We start from the raw sequence: 17,971 nt of genomic DNA on the forward strand, positions 1-17,971 counted from the left end.
CATATGAAATACTATTCAACATTTTCTTACTTATCAAAAAGGCTACAGCTAACAATTTATTACATTTTGTTCCCAGGCAACTGTGAGGTAACTTACAGATCACCAAGAATAATTTTTTGAAGCTCTTTATAACCTACAAGAGAACTCAAATACAGTTTTTAAGAAAAAGTTGAATCTTTAGTTATATTAACTATATTAATATAATATATTAACAAATATCTGTATGATTTCTCATATTACTATTTGGTCACAAGCAAGATGTGAAATATCTACAATACTTCAGATAAACTATACTAGATGTTTTATTGCCACTTTCATAATAAAGGGTTTGCTTTTGAATTCTTAGAGGTGTTACCAACAAAGAAGCAGTTTTTCCCCCTGAATAAGTAGCTGGATTCAACCCGATCTCTAAAACATCTGAGATCATGTGACTTTTTTTCCTCCACCAAAATGCTTTAGAAATACTGCCAAATAATTACTAATCAAGAAAAAAATTGACAGCCAGCAACTGAGCTGACCAGGGATCAGAAAACAACACTCTCTTCTCCCATAGCAAACAGCACTTCTGTGGTATGTCAGATTTAGCAAACAGTTGCCTAATTATTTACTGTCACAGCCAGAGACATGATCAGCAGACAGAATTTGGAGAGACACAAATATCCTGCTTTCAACTTGTAAAACAACAAGGTTCTTGGTATTGCATGATCATCATGATCCACAGCCTACTTTGGCAACAGAAAGAGAAGACTAAAATTTCACTTTTCTATGTTTAAAAGGGGCAGCTTTTCCCCTTCCTGAATCAAATTGCCTGGACATCTTAATGATGCGGCATCATACGATCCCAAGCCTTCCAAGACAGGCAATGAATTTTGTACAGCTGACTCTGCTAGTTACAGTACTCAACAGCTGGGACATAGATAATTTGGCACTCTGATAATGGCCTAGATGAGTATGAAGCATTCTGCAGACTCTAAAAAGGAGAAAAACTAAAAGAAAAAAAAAAAACTATCAGCATTATAGACTGAAGCTTATCTTATAAAGCCAACATAGTTCATATTTGATTAAGAAATTTATTAAAGGAAGTGTTTACAAAACTGAGAAAATCAGAGAAATGGCACTCCCTCTTCAAAGCCTATATTGTAGCAATTCTTTTCTGATTAGGTCAGCTCCCATAGCAAGTCATCAGAACAACAATCACTGTAGTGAAGTCATACTACTGGGACTCAAATGGGAAATCATGACTGGCTTGAAAACACATTTTAGAAAGTAATGTGTTTTCCAGGTTTCCAATATATCTTAATTATATAATTATAATTAAGACATATTGGAACCTTTACCCAAACCTTTACCTTTGCTCCAAATGGCTGAATGAAGTCTACCTTTATTTGCTGTTTTATTTAAAGCAGCAAAACACAGCATATCAATATACAAAATATGACACTAAAAAGTACGACAACAGACACTGGATCCTTTCAAATAATTTCAGGATTTGGGGGTCATTGAAATTAGCATATGACTAGACTCTGTGCTACCCACACAATAAGACATACTCAAATACTTTCAGAAAGTGCTTTATTTCTTACAGACATGTAAATTAGTCTTCAGAGTTTATTTAATTAAAATCCTATTGTCCCCCGACATATCAAAACCAAATCTTTCGGTCCCTTTCGTGATAAAACTCCCATTGAAATAGGGGAAACTGGACCTAATTTCTCTCCTAGGTTTTTAAGCAAGTGATTGGTATGAGAAGGAACATTATTAAACCTCATTCTAGCAGGAAATAAAAGGTGATACAAAGCAAAAGGACAAGTTTTCTCAGTGTTTATTTACAAAGGAAACAGTCTGCTAGCTCCAAAATTTTGCAAAAATCAGATCAGCTGCAGATAAATTGAGGACTTTAAAAAGGAGAGAATGGAATGAAGATGTGCTTTTGAAGATGATGGCAATCATCAAATGGCAATTATTCCTCAACTAAAATGCACTAATGCGTTTCAGTACAGAAACGGTGCACATGCTCCACTGCTGCATTGACACAATGGGCAAAAGACACAAAGGAGTCATTAGTCAATACTGTTAATGACACATGAAATGGCAAGTGACACCAGTAAAAAGTACACTCAGATCCAACAAGTTCTCATAGTGAAAATAACCATCTGTTGAGGGTTTATTTATCAAAATACTGCTACTAACAACACAGAATAAATAAAATCAACTATCACTATCTTCAAATCAAGCTGTCTTAAGCTATGCCACTCCCATTCCCATCAGTAGAAATCATTTAACAAAAATCTTCTGGACTGATTGAAGATATACAGCTGAAAAACTTCAGATATGAAATCTAATATCTTATTCCCCAACGTTACAATAGGACTCAGCACTGCAAATGTCAGCATATGCTGACATGCTGTAAAAACTATTTCAGGGATGAAGGTTCAGTGTGAACAGTTAACTCCATCCCTTTTGCACTTGGATTAAAATCAGAGCTGTAACACTTTTGATAAGCTTCTTCGGATTTAGTACTAGCAAATGTACTGAAAAACAGCCATTAATCATCCAAACCATCCCTTCCACCCCGACGTGCTTAAGAAATCAATGCAATTTACATTTCTAGCGAGATTAATTTAGCTGCATGCATCTTCATCATGATAAATGTATTTTTCCTTATTCTTCAGTAATCGATGAAAAAAAGTCAGGTGTTACATAAAATAAGCTAATTCTCTGTCCTCGACCGAAAAAAACCCCACCCCACCAAAACCGAATGAATAAATAAATAGGTAAAAATAAACCGAAGGTTTAAATACGAATCCACATCGAGACATAAATCCCTGTCTCCGCACTGCACTCGAAAAAGCGACTTTTCAACACACGAGAGCGCCTGACACACGCTGGTGAGGTGACACGGTATTTATAGCTATCGCACAAGCCACCCACGTCCGTTCCCCGCAGACCGACCCACGCAGGGACGCGGGGCCACCAGCCTTCCCCACCTGGCCGCCAGCCTCCCGGCTCCGCAGTCGCCACACCCGGCGGGGCCAGCGGCCGGGCGGTGCGGCGGCACGGTGCGGGGAGCGCTGCCCTACCTTTGTATCTCTCTAGGACATCTTCGTAGGCTTGCAGGTACTCCTGCTCCTCGGCGTAGAAATACGCGCCGGGGGAGAGGTAGCCAGCCATGGCCAGGAGCTGAGCTAGCCCAGCCCAGCCCTACCCAGCCCTGCCCAGCCCGCCTGTGCGGCTCCGGGCGGCCGGCAGCCTCGGGGGCGGCACAAGAAGAGCCCCGGCAGCAGCCGGCGAGGGGCGGGCGGGGGGAGGCGCTGCCAGCCCGGCCGAGAAACGCCCCCGCGGCCGCTCCGGTTTCGGTAGCCGCCCCTCGGAGGGGGCGGCACCAGCCCGGCGGCGGCCGCCGCCTCCCCGCCGCAGACCCCGGCTCCAGCCCCATGGCCGAGGCACCGCCCGCGGGGCCGCCGAGCTCCGCCGCCGCCTCAGCCCGCCCCCGCCTCCCGCCGCGACGGGGAGGGTGGCGGCTGCCGGGGCGGGGACGCGACGCCTGCAGCAGTGACGGGGCCGGTGGGGACCCTCACGGGCAGGGACCGAGCCGGGAGGGACCCCAGGCCGGCAGCTAGGCGGGGCGGGAGCCCCCGCAGTCCCGGCGGAGGGGCGGGGCGGGCGCGGCCCCGCCGCAGGTGTCACGGCCTCGCCTGCGTCCCCTCGCTGCCCTCCGGCCCTGACCCCTCCGCCGGGCCCGATCCGGAGCAGTCCCTGCTGCCCCGCTCCCGGCCCTCCGGTCCCCGTCCCGCGCACTCTGCCCGCGGGAGGCGGCGGCAGCGAGATCCGCGGGCGGCCGGGCCGGCTCCGCAACCCCCCCGCTCGGGGCTGCATCCTGCGGCTGGAGGGAGCCCGGCTCCGCAGCGCTGCCCCCGCTAATAGCGCCGCTAGCTTGGGTTACCCTGGGAAATGGTGTCCCGGCAAGGACCCACGGGGTGGTTGGGGAAAACAACAGCGGTGTCCCCGGGGAGCACTGTAGACCACCGCATCTTTCTGGGATTCATTTACAGGCGTTTTCCAGCTTTCACCGGGGTGATGCGGACCTCCGCCCTATTTTCGCCATCAATTGTAGCCGTGCCGCGGACCCAGAGCCCGTGGGCGCCTCCGGCACACCGCGGCGGCTCCGTTCCGGTCCCCGTCCACCCCCAGCGCAGCCCCGGCCCCGAGCGGACAAAGACCGGCCCCCGGTCCCCCGCCCCTCACGGAGCATCATCGGCCGCCGCGGCCTCTCCCCGCGCTGCGGGCGGTCCCGCTCCGCTTCCACCCAAGGCGGCCGGGGGCTGCCTCGGCCTTGTGGGCCGAAAAAAGCGCCGGCCCCGCTGAGCCGCCCCCCGCCGCGGCTGCAGCCCCCGGCCGCTGATGCTTTTTCGCATGAAAGTTTAATGGGCGCACCTGCGCGTGTTTCGGCTCGCCTTCCACACGCATCAGTTCACCCAGCCGGAAAAGGCGGCCAAAGAGCTTAGTCACCGCCCGGCGGGGCCGCGCTCTGAAAGACACGGGACGGGGGTCGCTCTGGCCCCGGCCGCCCCCTGCCCGGCCGCCCCCGACCGCGCCTTACCGGCGATGCGCAGCACGGCCCGCTCGGCGGGGTCCAGCACCGAGCCGCCCTGGATCTTCCGCTTGGACCGCTCGTGTTTGGGCAGGTTCCAGGGCAGCGTGTCCCCCGGCGCCGGCGACACCGTCCCCGACCTCTGGCTGAAGTCCTCCTCGTCGGAGAAATCGGCGGAGGACGACATGGAGCATCGGTAGGACGCGTTGCCGGAGCTCTGCACGGGGAGACAGACAGACAGACAGGGTGCGTGGGGAGCAGCTCGGGACGAGGGGCCTCAGGTGGCGCCGGCGAATACCCGCCCCGCGTGGCGTGGGAAAGCATCTCACGGGAAAAGGAGGATGGGGAGAGGGCCGCCGCTCACCATTGCTGTAAATTTAGAGGGAAAAGGGGTGCGTGTGCGGAGTGCCGAGGGTGATGCTCCAAAAAACAGCCGGTCTTAGGCGGGAGTGCATTTGGAGGGATGTCGGGGTAGAGCCGTGGCCTGCAGCTGGGCAACCAGCTCGCAAATGAGCCTCCCACTTCCCCAACAATAAACCCAGCAGCAACAACAGCCGAAAAAAAAAAAAAATCACACCAACCTTCCCGGCTACAGATCGATGGCGTTTGGCTCCCCCGCCAGGACAAGGGGAAGATTTGCCATCACCGAGCTACTGGTGAATCCGCCCCTGGGACGGAGCCAGGCCCGCCGGGAGGCAAGGCGGGCTCTCTATTAGCGCCCCGGGCCTCCCCCTGCCCCCGTTCCCGGGGGCAGCCCGGCGCGGCTGGCTAACGGGGACGGAGGGGAGCAGGGAAGGAAGGAACACGATTTCTCAGAGCAGCCCCTTTGGGCGGCAGGACACGATGGGCAGCCTTCGGTCACACTTTGCCAGGAGGCTTCGGCAAACAAACGACTGATCTCGGCGTATAGATGGTATCCACTTTAAGGCTTCCCAAGCTACTCAAAAAGAGCACTTCCAGAAACGTAAATAAACACTGATGCAGTGCAGGGAGAAGACTGCTGCCATGTCTGGCTTCCCTGTTTACGGTAAAGTGGGAAAAAGATGTGTGAACAGTAATAGTTCAGCACTATGTTGAAATTTAAGGTACATCATTAAATGCATGTTATCAGGACACAATGGACAGCAAGGTGCTATTCCTTTTACACTATATTTTCTGATAGAAGGGATTTGTTGTTTCTCCAAAGCACGAGACAAGAAAATTGTGGACTTGATTTGTCATGTGGAAGCTACTGATACTGCCATTTAGAAGTGCAACCTGATGCTCATCCAATTATTTTAAAGTGTGTGCTGTTGTCAACTTTTACACGTGTAGTAGAATCATAGACTCACAGAATTGTTTGAGTTGGTAGGGACCTTTAAAGACCATCCAAACCCCTTGCTAGAGGCAAGGACACCTTCCACTAGACCAGGTTGCATAAAGCCCCATCCAACCTGGCCTTGAGCACTTCCACAGCTTCTCTGGGCAGCTTGGTCCAATGCCTCACTGGAACTTCATAGTGAATGATTACTTCCTTATATCTAATCTAAATCTACCCTCTTTCAGTTTTAAACCAGCATATTTTTTTACACAGCAACGGCCCCATTCAGCCATTCTAGATTTGATACTAAACCAAATAGTATTTTAGGCTTGTATTGTAGTCCTTTTCTTGATTTTATGTATTTCTATAAAGGGGCTTAAAAAGTACGCTTACTTCAAGAAGAAATGTCCAGTGATAGAGATCTGATAAAATGGATTGTTGCTGTCTGGTTTTTTTGGGTTTTTTTTTACTGTCAGTTGTCATGGGGGGTATTTTACCCACTTGAAACTCAGAATCTGCATAATCCAGAGAAACAACATGCTACACTCTTTGTTCTGCATGAAAGTAAAAATAATATACAATTAATTAATGTGCTATAATAAGAGAAGATCTCTTATTAGTGTTTTTTCTCTCTTCCCTTCTATCCCAATTCTCCTTTCTCCTTGTACAGTACTCCATGGTGAAGTTTGAAACATGCAAGTTGAGAGGGAGGGAATGAATACATAAAACCAATTAACTGAATTCTTGTTCACTGTATTGTGATGTAGAGAGGGCAAAAGTTAAGTGCAGAAAAACAGAAACATGAGAAGTCTGATACCAGCTCGGATTGCCTTCATAATTAGTTTTAGTGCAGAGACTATTTTGCTGTCAGCTTGTATAATAAGCTAAAACTGGATCTCATAAAGCACGATGGTCACATATAGATGTCTTCATGATAGGAGTTGGAAGAGTTCAGCTTGCTTCAGGGCGCTTTGCTGTACTGGTAGCTGGGGCTACCAGGGCCCCTCGTGTGCTTAGTCAGGGATTAGGTTCCTTTGAGCCTGTCCTTAGCTCCAGATTTTGCCACAGAAGAGAAAGTGTTGCCTTTAATCCCAGCTCTGAACTTCCTGCTTCAGCCTGTACCTTCTTTAGGCTGATCAGCAACCCCCAGTATCTTTGGATCACGCAGACCCACAGAGACAGATTCTGACTTTCATTTTTCACCTTCTGCATTTCTAGCTTATAATATGAAAGTTGGAAAGAGCCCAAACACAGTGTTGTGAGGTGCTACAGCAATAGTTTGATAGTATTTATGTAGCAGCTTGAAATAGGCAAGAACAAAGTACAGTAGCAATTGCTATTGGAAGTTTTGGGGAACGATCTCTCAACTTTCAGATTTATATTTGAAAGTAAGCTATCAATTTTATCCAGTAGGAATTCCTTTTTTCAAAAGAGGCCTTCATAGCCCATTATTGTATTTCATAGTATCTCCTACCTGTAGAAGGCAAAAGGACTGTTGAGTGATCATGCATTGTGCACCATCAGTCTACTGAGATGTCAATTTTAGCGAAAAGGAATCTGCCTTTTAGTCAGTTCTGCTACAATACTGGAAGATAAGCTATGTGAGAAAACTTCACTCATATTTTATGAGAATCAAACTGAAGAGGCAATGGTAGAGCAGTCTTTGGCATCTGTGTGTATTACAACTAGCTATCTGCTTTTAGGTTGTCCTAACTTAATTAATACATGCAGTAACCAAATGAATAATCAAAACCCACTTTATCTTTTAACTCTTCAAGAACCATGTAGTTTCATTTTCAGAGCAATGTAGGAAGTTCAGAAAGGAATTTTTCATAACAGCAAAATCTGGACAACATTAGGAAATGTCAACTAACAGTCTGCTTTCTTATTCAGCATGGAGATACTTCTGAGTGATGTGTACACAGAGATATTGGGCACCTAAGTATTTTTTACTTTGCTATTCCAAAGATGTTTATAATGAACTGAACAACTTTGCTTGAATAAATGAACAGCTTTGATAAGAATTCTATAATTGTTCCTCTTTTGCACATGCACTGTTTGTGTACAACTCATCCTACTGGTTTTTATGTTTCTTGCATACACATTTTCCATGATAGAGTTGTAAGTCCCAAATAAGCATTCCATTATCAGAGCAACATATTAAGCAGTTTAAGAAATAGGAAATAATGCAGAACATCTGTGCTATTCTGAAAAAGGTTTCTGGTCCATTAGAACAGCACGTGAAAAAACAAAAAACAAAACCCAAACAAACAAAAAACCAAAACCCAAAAAAAGGCAAGAACAACAACAGCAGCAAGTTGTTCTGTTCTTTAAAATCAAAACATGTAAGGCATTTCTGTTGTTTCTGTATAAAGTACATCGCTGTGTGCAACTGAAAAACAACAGTTAATAACACACAGCGCTTTTTGCGGCGGCTACCTGAGCGAAGTGTCTTTTATATCCCATAAAATATTGATTACTTAGCCTACTCTTAGGGACTTAGCAAGGGTCAGGGCTTGACTGCTCTTAGCTTGAAGGCCTGCAAGGTCTCAGCCCAGTTGCTTTAGCTGCTCATTCTCTCTCTCCGGTTTTGCATTGCTGCTGCTCACAGCCTGGCGGGCTCTCAGGGAGCTCCTCCCGGCGGAGCAGGCACAGCCGGAGCCGGGGTTGCCGTGGCACGGCTCGCCGGCCGTGCCGCACGGGGGTGCGCAGCGCACAGGGTCCCGGAGCGGCGGGACCCGCACGGCGCGGAGCCCAGCTCCCATCCCCGCTGCCGGCGGGCTTCCACCAAATCTGCGGATTGCAGCAGCCAGGCGTGCAACTGTGCTGTACGAGCGAGCCGGTTTCCAGTAACGGGGATGATTTCAAAGAAGCGTTTAGTGTACTTCTTGTAGGAGGCATTCGGCCAGATTCCAAGGCATGATTTCCTCTGAGGAGGGAAAGCAAGTGCTGCTTGTCATAGGTAGGGCACTGAGAAGATCAGGGAGAAACTGAGTGGAAGACGGTGTAGCTGGCAAATGGTGTGGAATATTTACACCACCAGAGATTGGGTAAGCCACCTGTAAACAGGAGCTGAAAGGGTCAAGAACAGCGGGGACTGTCACTGTCATTCCTGGGGGAGGAAGCATTAGCCGAGGTCAGGTTTTAAATTCGGTCAGGCAAACCAGCTGGGAAAAGCTGCCAGAAGGCTGATACCAAATTATCTTCATATTACAAAAATTCCCCAGCCCTATGATACATCAGAGATTGTGCTGGCCAGCTGAATTCTAATCAAATAGCTTGTACATTCACATTTTATCTTTAAGTAGATTGTCCTCTGCAGTGAGCCATTTCACGCTGGTTTTTGGAAGCTGTGGGAAGTACAGGTCAACACTGACTCACATTTAATTTTCAGTTTAGTTATGAGTTATTTATATTTCACTTATACTGAATTATCTCAGAATTCCTGGAATATATTTTTTCTTTTATTATACTAATTGCAGGAAACGGATAAACATCAACAGAAATGAAGTACTGGAATAATGATTTTACTCAGTGTGTTTCAGCAAAATTCCTTCTAATTTAAAATCATTTAGAATATCAATTGAAAGCAAATGGCTATTTTTGTGCTTTCACATCCCAGACTGATTTATATTAAAGTGGATCAACCTTTAAGTAAAATAACTTAACAAATTTAAGAGAAAATCTAGGGCAACTGAATGTTCCCATTAGTAAATCTTTACCACTTTAACCTGGTTAGATGATAATGCAATGCAGAACACAAAACATCCAATGTATGTAGTCAGGCTATGTGAGTCCCTTGGGACTGCATGTTGTTAGAAATTATCAAGATTCAAAACACACACAAATTAAAGTAAAAACAAGAACAATGTAAAGCCAGTGATGATGAACTTAAATCACCACTGGAGATGCAGATATAGGAAATAAATATTTTTCTTTTGTTCTGTGCCACTCATTTAAGAGGATACCCATACTTCCAAGTACTTACATTATCAGGAAATATGAAAATTAGTACAGAGTTTCTAGGTTTGATTTAATGTTATAAAACTTTAAGCAGTAAGCTGCAAGGCAAATACACTAAATCTGAAACTCCTGATCATCCAGGTCTGGCTCTATGTTAAACTGTCTTAGCGGACAGGTAGGCTTTTCAAACATCAAGACAGTACCTACTTGCTTTGTAGAGAGAACCTACATTCTTTCTTTCTAAAGGTAGTAGAAGATGAAAATAAGCATTCAGTGTTTATTCTATCACATACATTTTTGAGTCTGTGATTTTATTTACACAAGTAAATTCTGATGCTTTCATAGGCTTTCAAAAGAAGATAAGGTATTTTCTGGATGCTAGTAGGTCAATTCTATCATCTCCCACTTTGAAAATAACATTATGAATGCAATTTTTCTGGAAGAAATAGATTATTTGAGGACATGAAATTCAAAGTGTATAAAAGGGCTAGATCCACTTATGCACTTGGTGTTGCAATACAGTTTTGTAACATCAAACTCTGTTTATTGGATAGCCATCTAGTTACATATTTAAAAGTGACGTGATGCAAAACTGAGCTTTTGGTAGAACCAAACGGTCAGAAAAACCGGTAAATCAGCATGATGAAGCATCTCATTCTTCAGGGACATAAAGCATCCCCAAACCTTCTGAAATTGAAGAGGTTTCATAAGAGCAGAGAGCATTAGTTTCCTTAGAACTCTCAGGGAAGTGGCTGTTTGTCTTTTTCTTATTATAAAAAGAAGCTTGAGACCTAGGCTCAGACCCTCATCTCCCAGCAGCCAGTCTGGAGACTCTTGCTCAATGACCTCCTGGTTGAGGGAAAATGTTTTCTAAAAGTAAAGTTTAAGATTTCCAGATGTAGAATGGGAAAAGAGGAAGAGGGAGTGTAGCCACTTCACATCGGAGCATGCAGTGCTCTCTGGGGGCTCTGATCCCTGCTCTGTCAACTGCTTCTAAATTTTATTTTAAGTAGTAATTGGGTAAAATATTGAAGTAGTCCCTGAATGGGGCATGTGCAATGGAAACAACAGGAACCACTGTGTAGCTCATGTATGAATTCTGCAGAACTTTCAAATTTCAAGCACCAATATATTGGTCTGAAGAGATACCATCTTCTAGTAGCTAAAAAAAAAGAAATTAGTGAATATTACACTAAAGCATGTAGAGTTTCTGCTTTCAAGAGCAGAAAGTTGGTAGATGCTTCACATTTATCACATTTCACAGATGCTTCCCTGTTAAGCGTGAGATTGAGCTGAGGGATCAGATACTGTCAAAATAATCTTCACAGATCTCAGCAACATCCACCAAGGAAGATAGCCATCATGAGAGAAAAACAAGATGTTGCTGTGCAAGGAAAACCTGCTTGGTTTGGTTTTTTTAATGAATATGTTGAAAAGCAAGGTGTATTTCCTACAGTGTAACCAAGACCTGCATGCAAGTGGGGCCAAATAATATTGTTTAATAACTGTGCCAAAGCCATTAGTTCTTTTGAAAAGCTTCTTAGTAAAACTGCTAAGAAATATGTGGAGGCTTTCTGAATGTCATTTAAAAATTCATAATATCATCAACATGGCAGCCATGATACGTTACGTATTAAATCCATTCCTTTATTCCTCATCTATTTCTTAATAACTTAAGTTTTCCAATATGAATTGCAGGATTTAATATTGAAATAGCTTACCTACATTATAGAAGCCAACAGAAAGGTACTGAAGGTTTTGCAATGGGGAAATAATATTTTGAGCTGTGAGTATCTGAGAAGCTAGAGCATGGGGAATACTATTTTAGTTAAGTTTTATGCTTAAACCGTCAGGAAAATATAAGTGTTTTTCTGTTATCATTATCTTGTTTCAAAATTAATGCTTCCTATATTAATACCTAAAATGTCAGGATGTCAAAATGGTGAATTATTTCTGTATAAGAAATGTATGTACCGTAGATGACTGTTGAATATAAGTGTTGCAAGAAAACTTCCCCTTACATAAAAATAATTTATGCGTTAATTTTTAATTGCAGCTATTTTGTATTCATTCAGAGATGGCAGACCCAGATCTCCCTAGTCTGCCAGATACAAAAGAGCATAACATGACAAAATTACTAAGATTTGAGGAAGGCAAAAAGAGTTTTATTTGCCTACGACACCTACGAGGCCAACCAAGTAACAGAGGAAGAATCTGGAATAAGAAATCATCTAGCTTCAAATCCTTTCTCAGCCTCCTAAACTTTTAATTGTAGACTGTTTTATATTATATATTCATGTTTTAACAATAAACTAAATTACTCTTGCTATAAAAGATATATCAGGGTATGGAAGCACTCTGGAAAGCAAAGAGCAAATTAAAGTTCTAAGTAGCTTTTGAAACTGTAATGGGCATAGATTGTTTGAAAGAAAAATTTTAAAAAGACAGAGAAGAATTTTTTTTAATGGCATCAAGAAAATCTAAACCAGTAGTACTGATACTCTGCTTTTAGTAGTAACAGGTACCACTCCTGACTTAAAAGTTTCACTTCTTATATAAATAAACAAGTTTTCAAACTGTTTCAATTCCATGTTTTAGAACTACATTTAAAGACTCAATCCACCAATCAATCATTTACTATTTGAAAATACATATTCTTATAATTACACACACCAGTTTTAATAATTAAATTATATTTTCTCTTATAAAATCCATCTTGAGTTTCTTTATCTTAAGTTTGCTTGAAAATATTCCCTTCCCAAGGTTTAATTTTCTTGAAATTTTTTAGTCAAAGCTCACTGAGAAGCCTGAGAGCAAGATTATGAAAACATCCAGTAGTTATTTGTAAACAATAAAAAAATCCCAGTGATCTTTTTTGAGAAGACTGTAAGCTTTTGGATGGATACTTCAAATATGAATATGCTTTAAGCTAGACATAAGTCTTTTGCCATCTTTGTTAAAAATCTGTCTACATTTGTCAGAGTGATAAGTCTTTGAGGTATAAATATCATCTGCTATCCCTGGCATCAGGGAGTATAAAGTAAAGCTTTTAAAGTTTGTGTTTGATCTCACTACTCTGACAGGAAAACTGCTGCAGAACCTCCTGTTGCCTTGATTACAAGTGATCTTTTAGTTGTCACCTCAAACTTATTCCTGGTCTTCTGCGGTGTTTTTTGCAACAACAATGTTAATTTCCTTAAATAACCTTTTTTGCTTCCCCTATGTATTGATAGCCTGCATTCTATCTCCTCTCACCTTTTTTTGGTTTTGCTGAGCAAATTAACTTCTTTTAATCTTTCCTCACCTACTAGTAGTTCTTTCTTGCCAAGGTAAATAATTTGATTTAACTATTCCTAGTGTTCAGGTAACTACCAATGTTATTTTACCAGACTTTCTTTAGCAAGGTTCAAATTTCTCAGCAAAAATATCTTCAGTGTATCATCTCTGAAAAATCCCTTCAGATTGGCACCCCCTAAACAATGAGTCTCTCAGGGGTTTTAGATCTGCCAGAGCAATACCCCACCACCACAGAATGACCAAGCAAATTTCACCCTCACAGCTCTTACCTCCATACTCGGGACACCTACCATCCCCACCAAGGAGCTGACCAGGATCCTTCCAGCTTGGAGGTCCAGAGGAAAAACTAATCTTTGCATTTAATCATTGCTTGCCATGGTTTCACGTGGATGGCAGTGTGGACAAGAGGCATGGAGAGCAGGGGGAGGCAGAGCTGAGAGGCAGGAGGCTGCTCTGTCCCTGCTCTCCGTGCCTGGCTCAGCCGTGCCGGCAGCGGGAGGAAGGAGCCGTGTGATGTGAGTGTGGGGAGGACAAACACCGGAACAGGCACCCTGCAGGAAAGGGCTGCAGAAATACACTGGGACTGACCGCCTGAGGGACAAACAGACACTGCCAGAGCCCGGGAGCTGCAGCTGGAAAGTGTTCAAGGGAGCAGCAGACGCTGTGGATAAAGCCTACAGGAGAAATGGAGCCATAAGGTAACTGTTGGGATTAGTAACCATCAGTGCTGGAGGAAGCAGACTGGGGGAGAGCTAAGGCTCTGGCATACCATTAAACTGGTACTGCCTCTGCAAGAGTCTATGAACAAGGTAGTTTAGGGAACAATGAGGGTATGAACTGTGTGTGATGAGAAGGTTTCAGAGAAGACGGACGAGAGCCAAGGAATGGAGTATGAACCAGCAGTCACAGGGAGGCACAGAAATCAAAGAGACAGCTTGAACAAGTGCCTCAGAGAAATGAGAGGACTGACCAGGTGAACCTGGGAAAGGTTGTGACATGAAGAGGCGCAATAAGAACTGACAGAGCAAGAGCAGAAGGGCCAAGGTCAGCAGAGAAGTGAGGACTGAACAGCAAGGGAGGAGTTAGCAGAGGCAGGTCAGGGGCCGGCTGGTGGAGACGTGGCAGAAACAGCCACACCTGGGAAGGATGAGCACAGGAAAGCATATTCCCCTAAGGAGCCTGGAAGGAAAGGGAAATTTCACCCCAACTCCAGCTATTAGCAAATATCTGAGAGTTCCTCTAGGAAAAAAAATACCTCCTCCCCTGTGTTACTGATTCCTATGAGAAATACAAATGCCATCAGTCTCTCCCTGAAATCCAAGAGAATTTTCCATATTGCAGTCGAAGTGTCAAAACCTGCCAATGAGCTACACAGCAGAGCTTTTCCAGTTTGTTTTTAACAACAGTAGGAAATTAAACACAAAGTTCCTGTTAAGATACTTTTCTTAAGGCTGCAAAATTAAAATGTTACCAAGTCCCAGACTTAAGGGTCACCATGCAGCCTTGGTTCAGCCTGTTTATTTGTATATTATGATGCAGTCATAATGATGTGATCGTATACTATTATATCCTCAGTATTTTCTTAATAAAAGTCTTGCTCTTATTTAGTGCAAATGATGGGTGATATTCACTCCATAAACAGTTATTCAGTATTATGTTATTCTCTGTTCAATGGGCAGCCCTAGAACTTAAATTACTTCATGGTATTCAAATGCCAGTGTGAAGAAGGAACTATTATTTAACAGAGTGTGCTTTGGTGCTCATCATTACAGTACTATCTGACTGCTTAACTCCCATTACACAGGAAGCAAACTAAACCAGGAGGTCAATTTTTTACCTAGGTCAAATTGAGATGCCAGGGATCTGACTTTTAAGAGCTATTAAAATTACATATGAATAATACTCAGACTACAGCAAACACGGACTTCAGTGGTGAGAGGCAGCTTAAGAACTTTTACAAAATCAGCTACATGCTTTGATTCAGGCACTTAGAAAATGGAAGATTAAAAAATGTTCTAAACCAGTTGTTCTGCTCATTTACAGTGATCCTGTGCCCACCCTTCAATCTCCAAAGCAGCACTCACTCTTTTTAAAGAAATAAGAGATTCTCTGTCTTCCTGCAATCTCCTGTTTTATTCATTTCTACACTTTACAACTTCTGCAGCAGAACTCCTACACATAAGAGTCATCCTAAGAGCACTTCCACCCTATGATGAATACAGAGTGCATCTTGTGAAAACCCAGTAAACCATCATACAATTCAGGCCTGTATGACAACACAGATGCATAATCCACTGAATTAAAATTGCACGTGTAACCTTAATTCCAGTGCTTGATAATATCTGAACACTTACCTCTGCCAAACTATTCTTTTAACATCATACCCATGTGTAGTGTTAGATATAAATACAAATGGATAAGGGAGTCCCATGCTATATAAAGATGTACTTTTATGTGCCACAGTAGGATGTTACACAATACAACCCTGAAGAGTGACTCTTGTGGCAGTGAAGGAAAAGGAAACATCTGCATTTAGACTATAATTACTATGCATCTGTGAGACAATTACTGGTCATTTTAGGTTGTGCAAACAACACTATCAACAAGATCAGAGCTAATTAATTTTTTAAATCTGCTTTCAGCTACTCTACAGAATTCACCATTTATAATCACATACATAAAACATTTTTTCTTACAGTTAAGACTGCTAGCACATTTTAGCAGCTTAGGTTTCTATTACTAGTTCTCCCAGAAGGACACTGGGATTTAAAAAAGAAAAATTCTGAAGAGCTAAAAATTTAATTTCTCAGTGAGGCTATGCTGCATGCATGTAGGAAAATTTTATCAATGAACACTAAAACCCCAGTTAATAGAAATCATGATAAAATTATGGTGGCAAAAAAAAAAAATTGACATTTTTCATACCAGAGTTTCACAACTCTATTTCTTTGATACAACATTTGAAGAATATTTTCTCTCATTCACTTCTAATTAGAAGCAGCAAGTTAGTTTCAGCTCCAAGGACCAAGGATACACTTTGACCCTCTTTGAACACTTTAGATCAAAGAGAGTAAGCCTGGTTTAAGCTCTCATTTTCACTAAATAAGTTGGGAATGAATTTTCATTTCCTGGGAATGAAAATTGACTCAGACAAAATAATAATGGTATGAATTCAGCTCACCTATCGAGACAAACCCTGCTGTATTAGAGGGCTTTGCTCACAGGTACAGGATGATTTGCAATGGTGTACAGAAAAATAACAGATTTGATGCAATTTTCAATCATGTAACTTTAAATCTAAGTAAATATATTCAAAACAAGCATGATCTGTCACCACAGAGGACAATCAATTCAAATTACCTTAACCCTCCACAAAAGAGCTAGCAATGAAGTCAGTTAAGGTGCTCTAAATACAGATTTGTACTGTTACTGCTATGCTTAGTTCTTGTGTCTTTTTCTATTCATGTGTTATCAATTATTAGCACTATTGCAATTAACTTGTTTCTTTTGTACTATTCTTAATAGCTGTAGTAAAACTCAGCTATAGGGAAAAATATCACTAGAAAGACAACAATCATTTTAAATCCCAGATCTAATTCTTATCATATCACTGTTGTGTTTCAGGGAAAAATAGTTTTAAAACACTAATGCAATCAACTCTAGGCCCTAGTTGTGAAACTCATAGCAATATACCTTTAAGAAATCCGTTCAAAAACCTAAACTGCCTAGGAGCTGGGCAAAAGGAGTGGAAGAAACAGGCAATGGCTATAACGCAGTGGATGAGCTGCAGGGTGGAGAGGGAAAAGCAGCCAAGAGGAAATTAGGAGGAGGCAGCAAGGGAGGAGGTCACAGAAGCTGGAAAAACAGCAGGAAAATGAACTCTTTGGGCAAAACTGTTTATGAAGAATTTATCAGTGAGGAATTAATTGCTATAAGAAAAGCAATAAAACACAGCAGCCCAAAAAAGAGATGTAGACAGGCTCTTGGAAAAAGAACTGACTTTGAAGTCAACCTAATGGCCACTGAAAGCTTTCTCTTCATTTCAAACATGGCCAGATTTAGCATTAATAGCTGTATTTGCAGAGATCCTATGCGCCTAAAACCAGGTTCCTTGAGATATTTTTAAAAATGTTTAAGATGGCCAGATGCTTAAATCTTGTTAAAAACTTTATTAAACCATCACCTAATACACTGTCAGGAGCTTCTCAAAATCCCCATCAATGTCTTTTAAGTCTTTGTCCTAGTTTCAGCTGTCATGGAGTTATTTTGATTCCTAGTAGCTGGTACAGTGCCAAGTTTTGGATTTGAGGTAAGAATAATGTTGATAACACACTGATGATTTAGTCACTGCTGAGCATGGCTGACACTACATCAATGACTCCTCACCTTCTCATGCTGCCCTGCCAGTACAAGAAGCTGGGAGGTGACACAGCTGGGACAGATGACCCCAATGATCAAGGGGATGTTCCACACGAAATGGCATCATGAGCTACCAAACCGGGGGAGCTGACTGAGGATGACAGCCTCCTGTTCTGGGACTGGCTGGGCATTGGCCAGCAGCTGCTGTGCAACTACTGGGCATCAACTTGTTTTATAATTCTTATTCTTTTCCCTTCCTTTTCGGTCTGATTAAACTTTCTCTTGACCCACAGGATTCACCTTTTTTCTTATTCTCTTCCCCATCCTATTGGGGCGAGTAAACAAACAGCTCTGTGGTGCTGTTCATGTTTAGCTGCATGGCAGGCTAAACTACAGCGGTCTTAAAAATGAAAAAAAAAGCAGTTCTTATTTCCCTTTTTTATAGGGATTCACATGTTCCC

The 17,971-nt window shown here is 43.0% G+C and overlaps 1 protein-coding gene across 1 annotated transcript in view; it reads right to left on the reverse strand.

Moving 5' to 3' along the window:
• The window catches only part of LOC136358337 (dystonin-like), a 290,571-nt gene that overhangs the window by 251,275 nt on the left and 21,325 nt on the right, over window positions 1-17,971 (reverse strand). Inside the window, 1 exon segment of the mRNA XM_066314265.1 lies at window positions 4,601-4,808. Coding sequence (XP_066170362.1) covers window positions 4,601-4,808 — 208 coding nt within the window.

This window comes from Sylvia atricapilla, chromosome 3 (genome assembly GCF_009819655.1).
Source record: "Sylvia atricapilla isolate bSylAtr1 chromosome 3, bSylAtr1.pri, whole genome shotgun sequence".
Lineage (NCBI taxonomy): Eukaryota > Metazoa > Chordata > Aves > Passeriformes > Sylviidae > Sylvia > Sylvia atricapilla.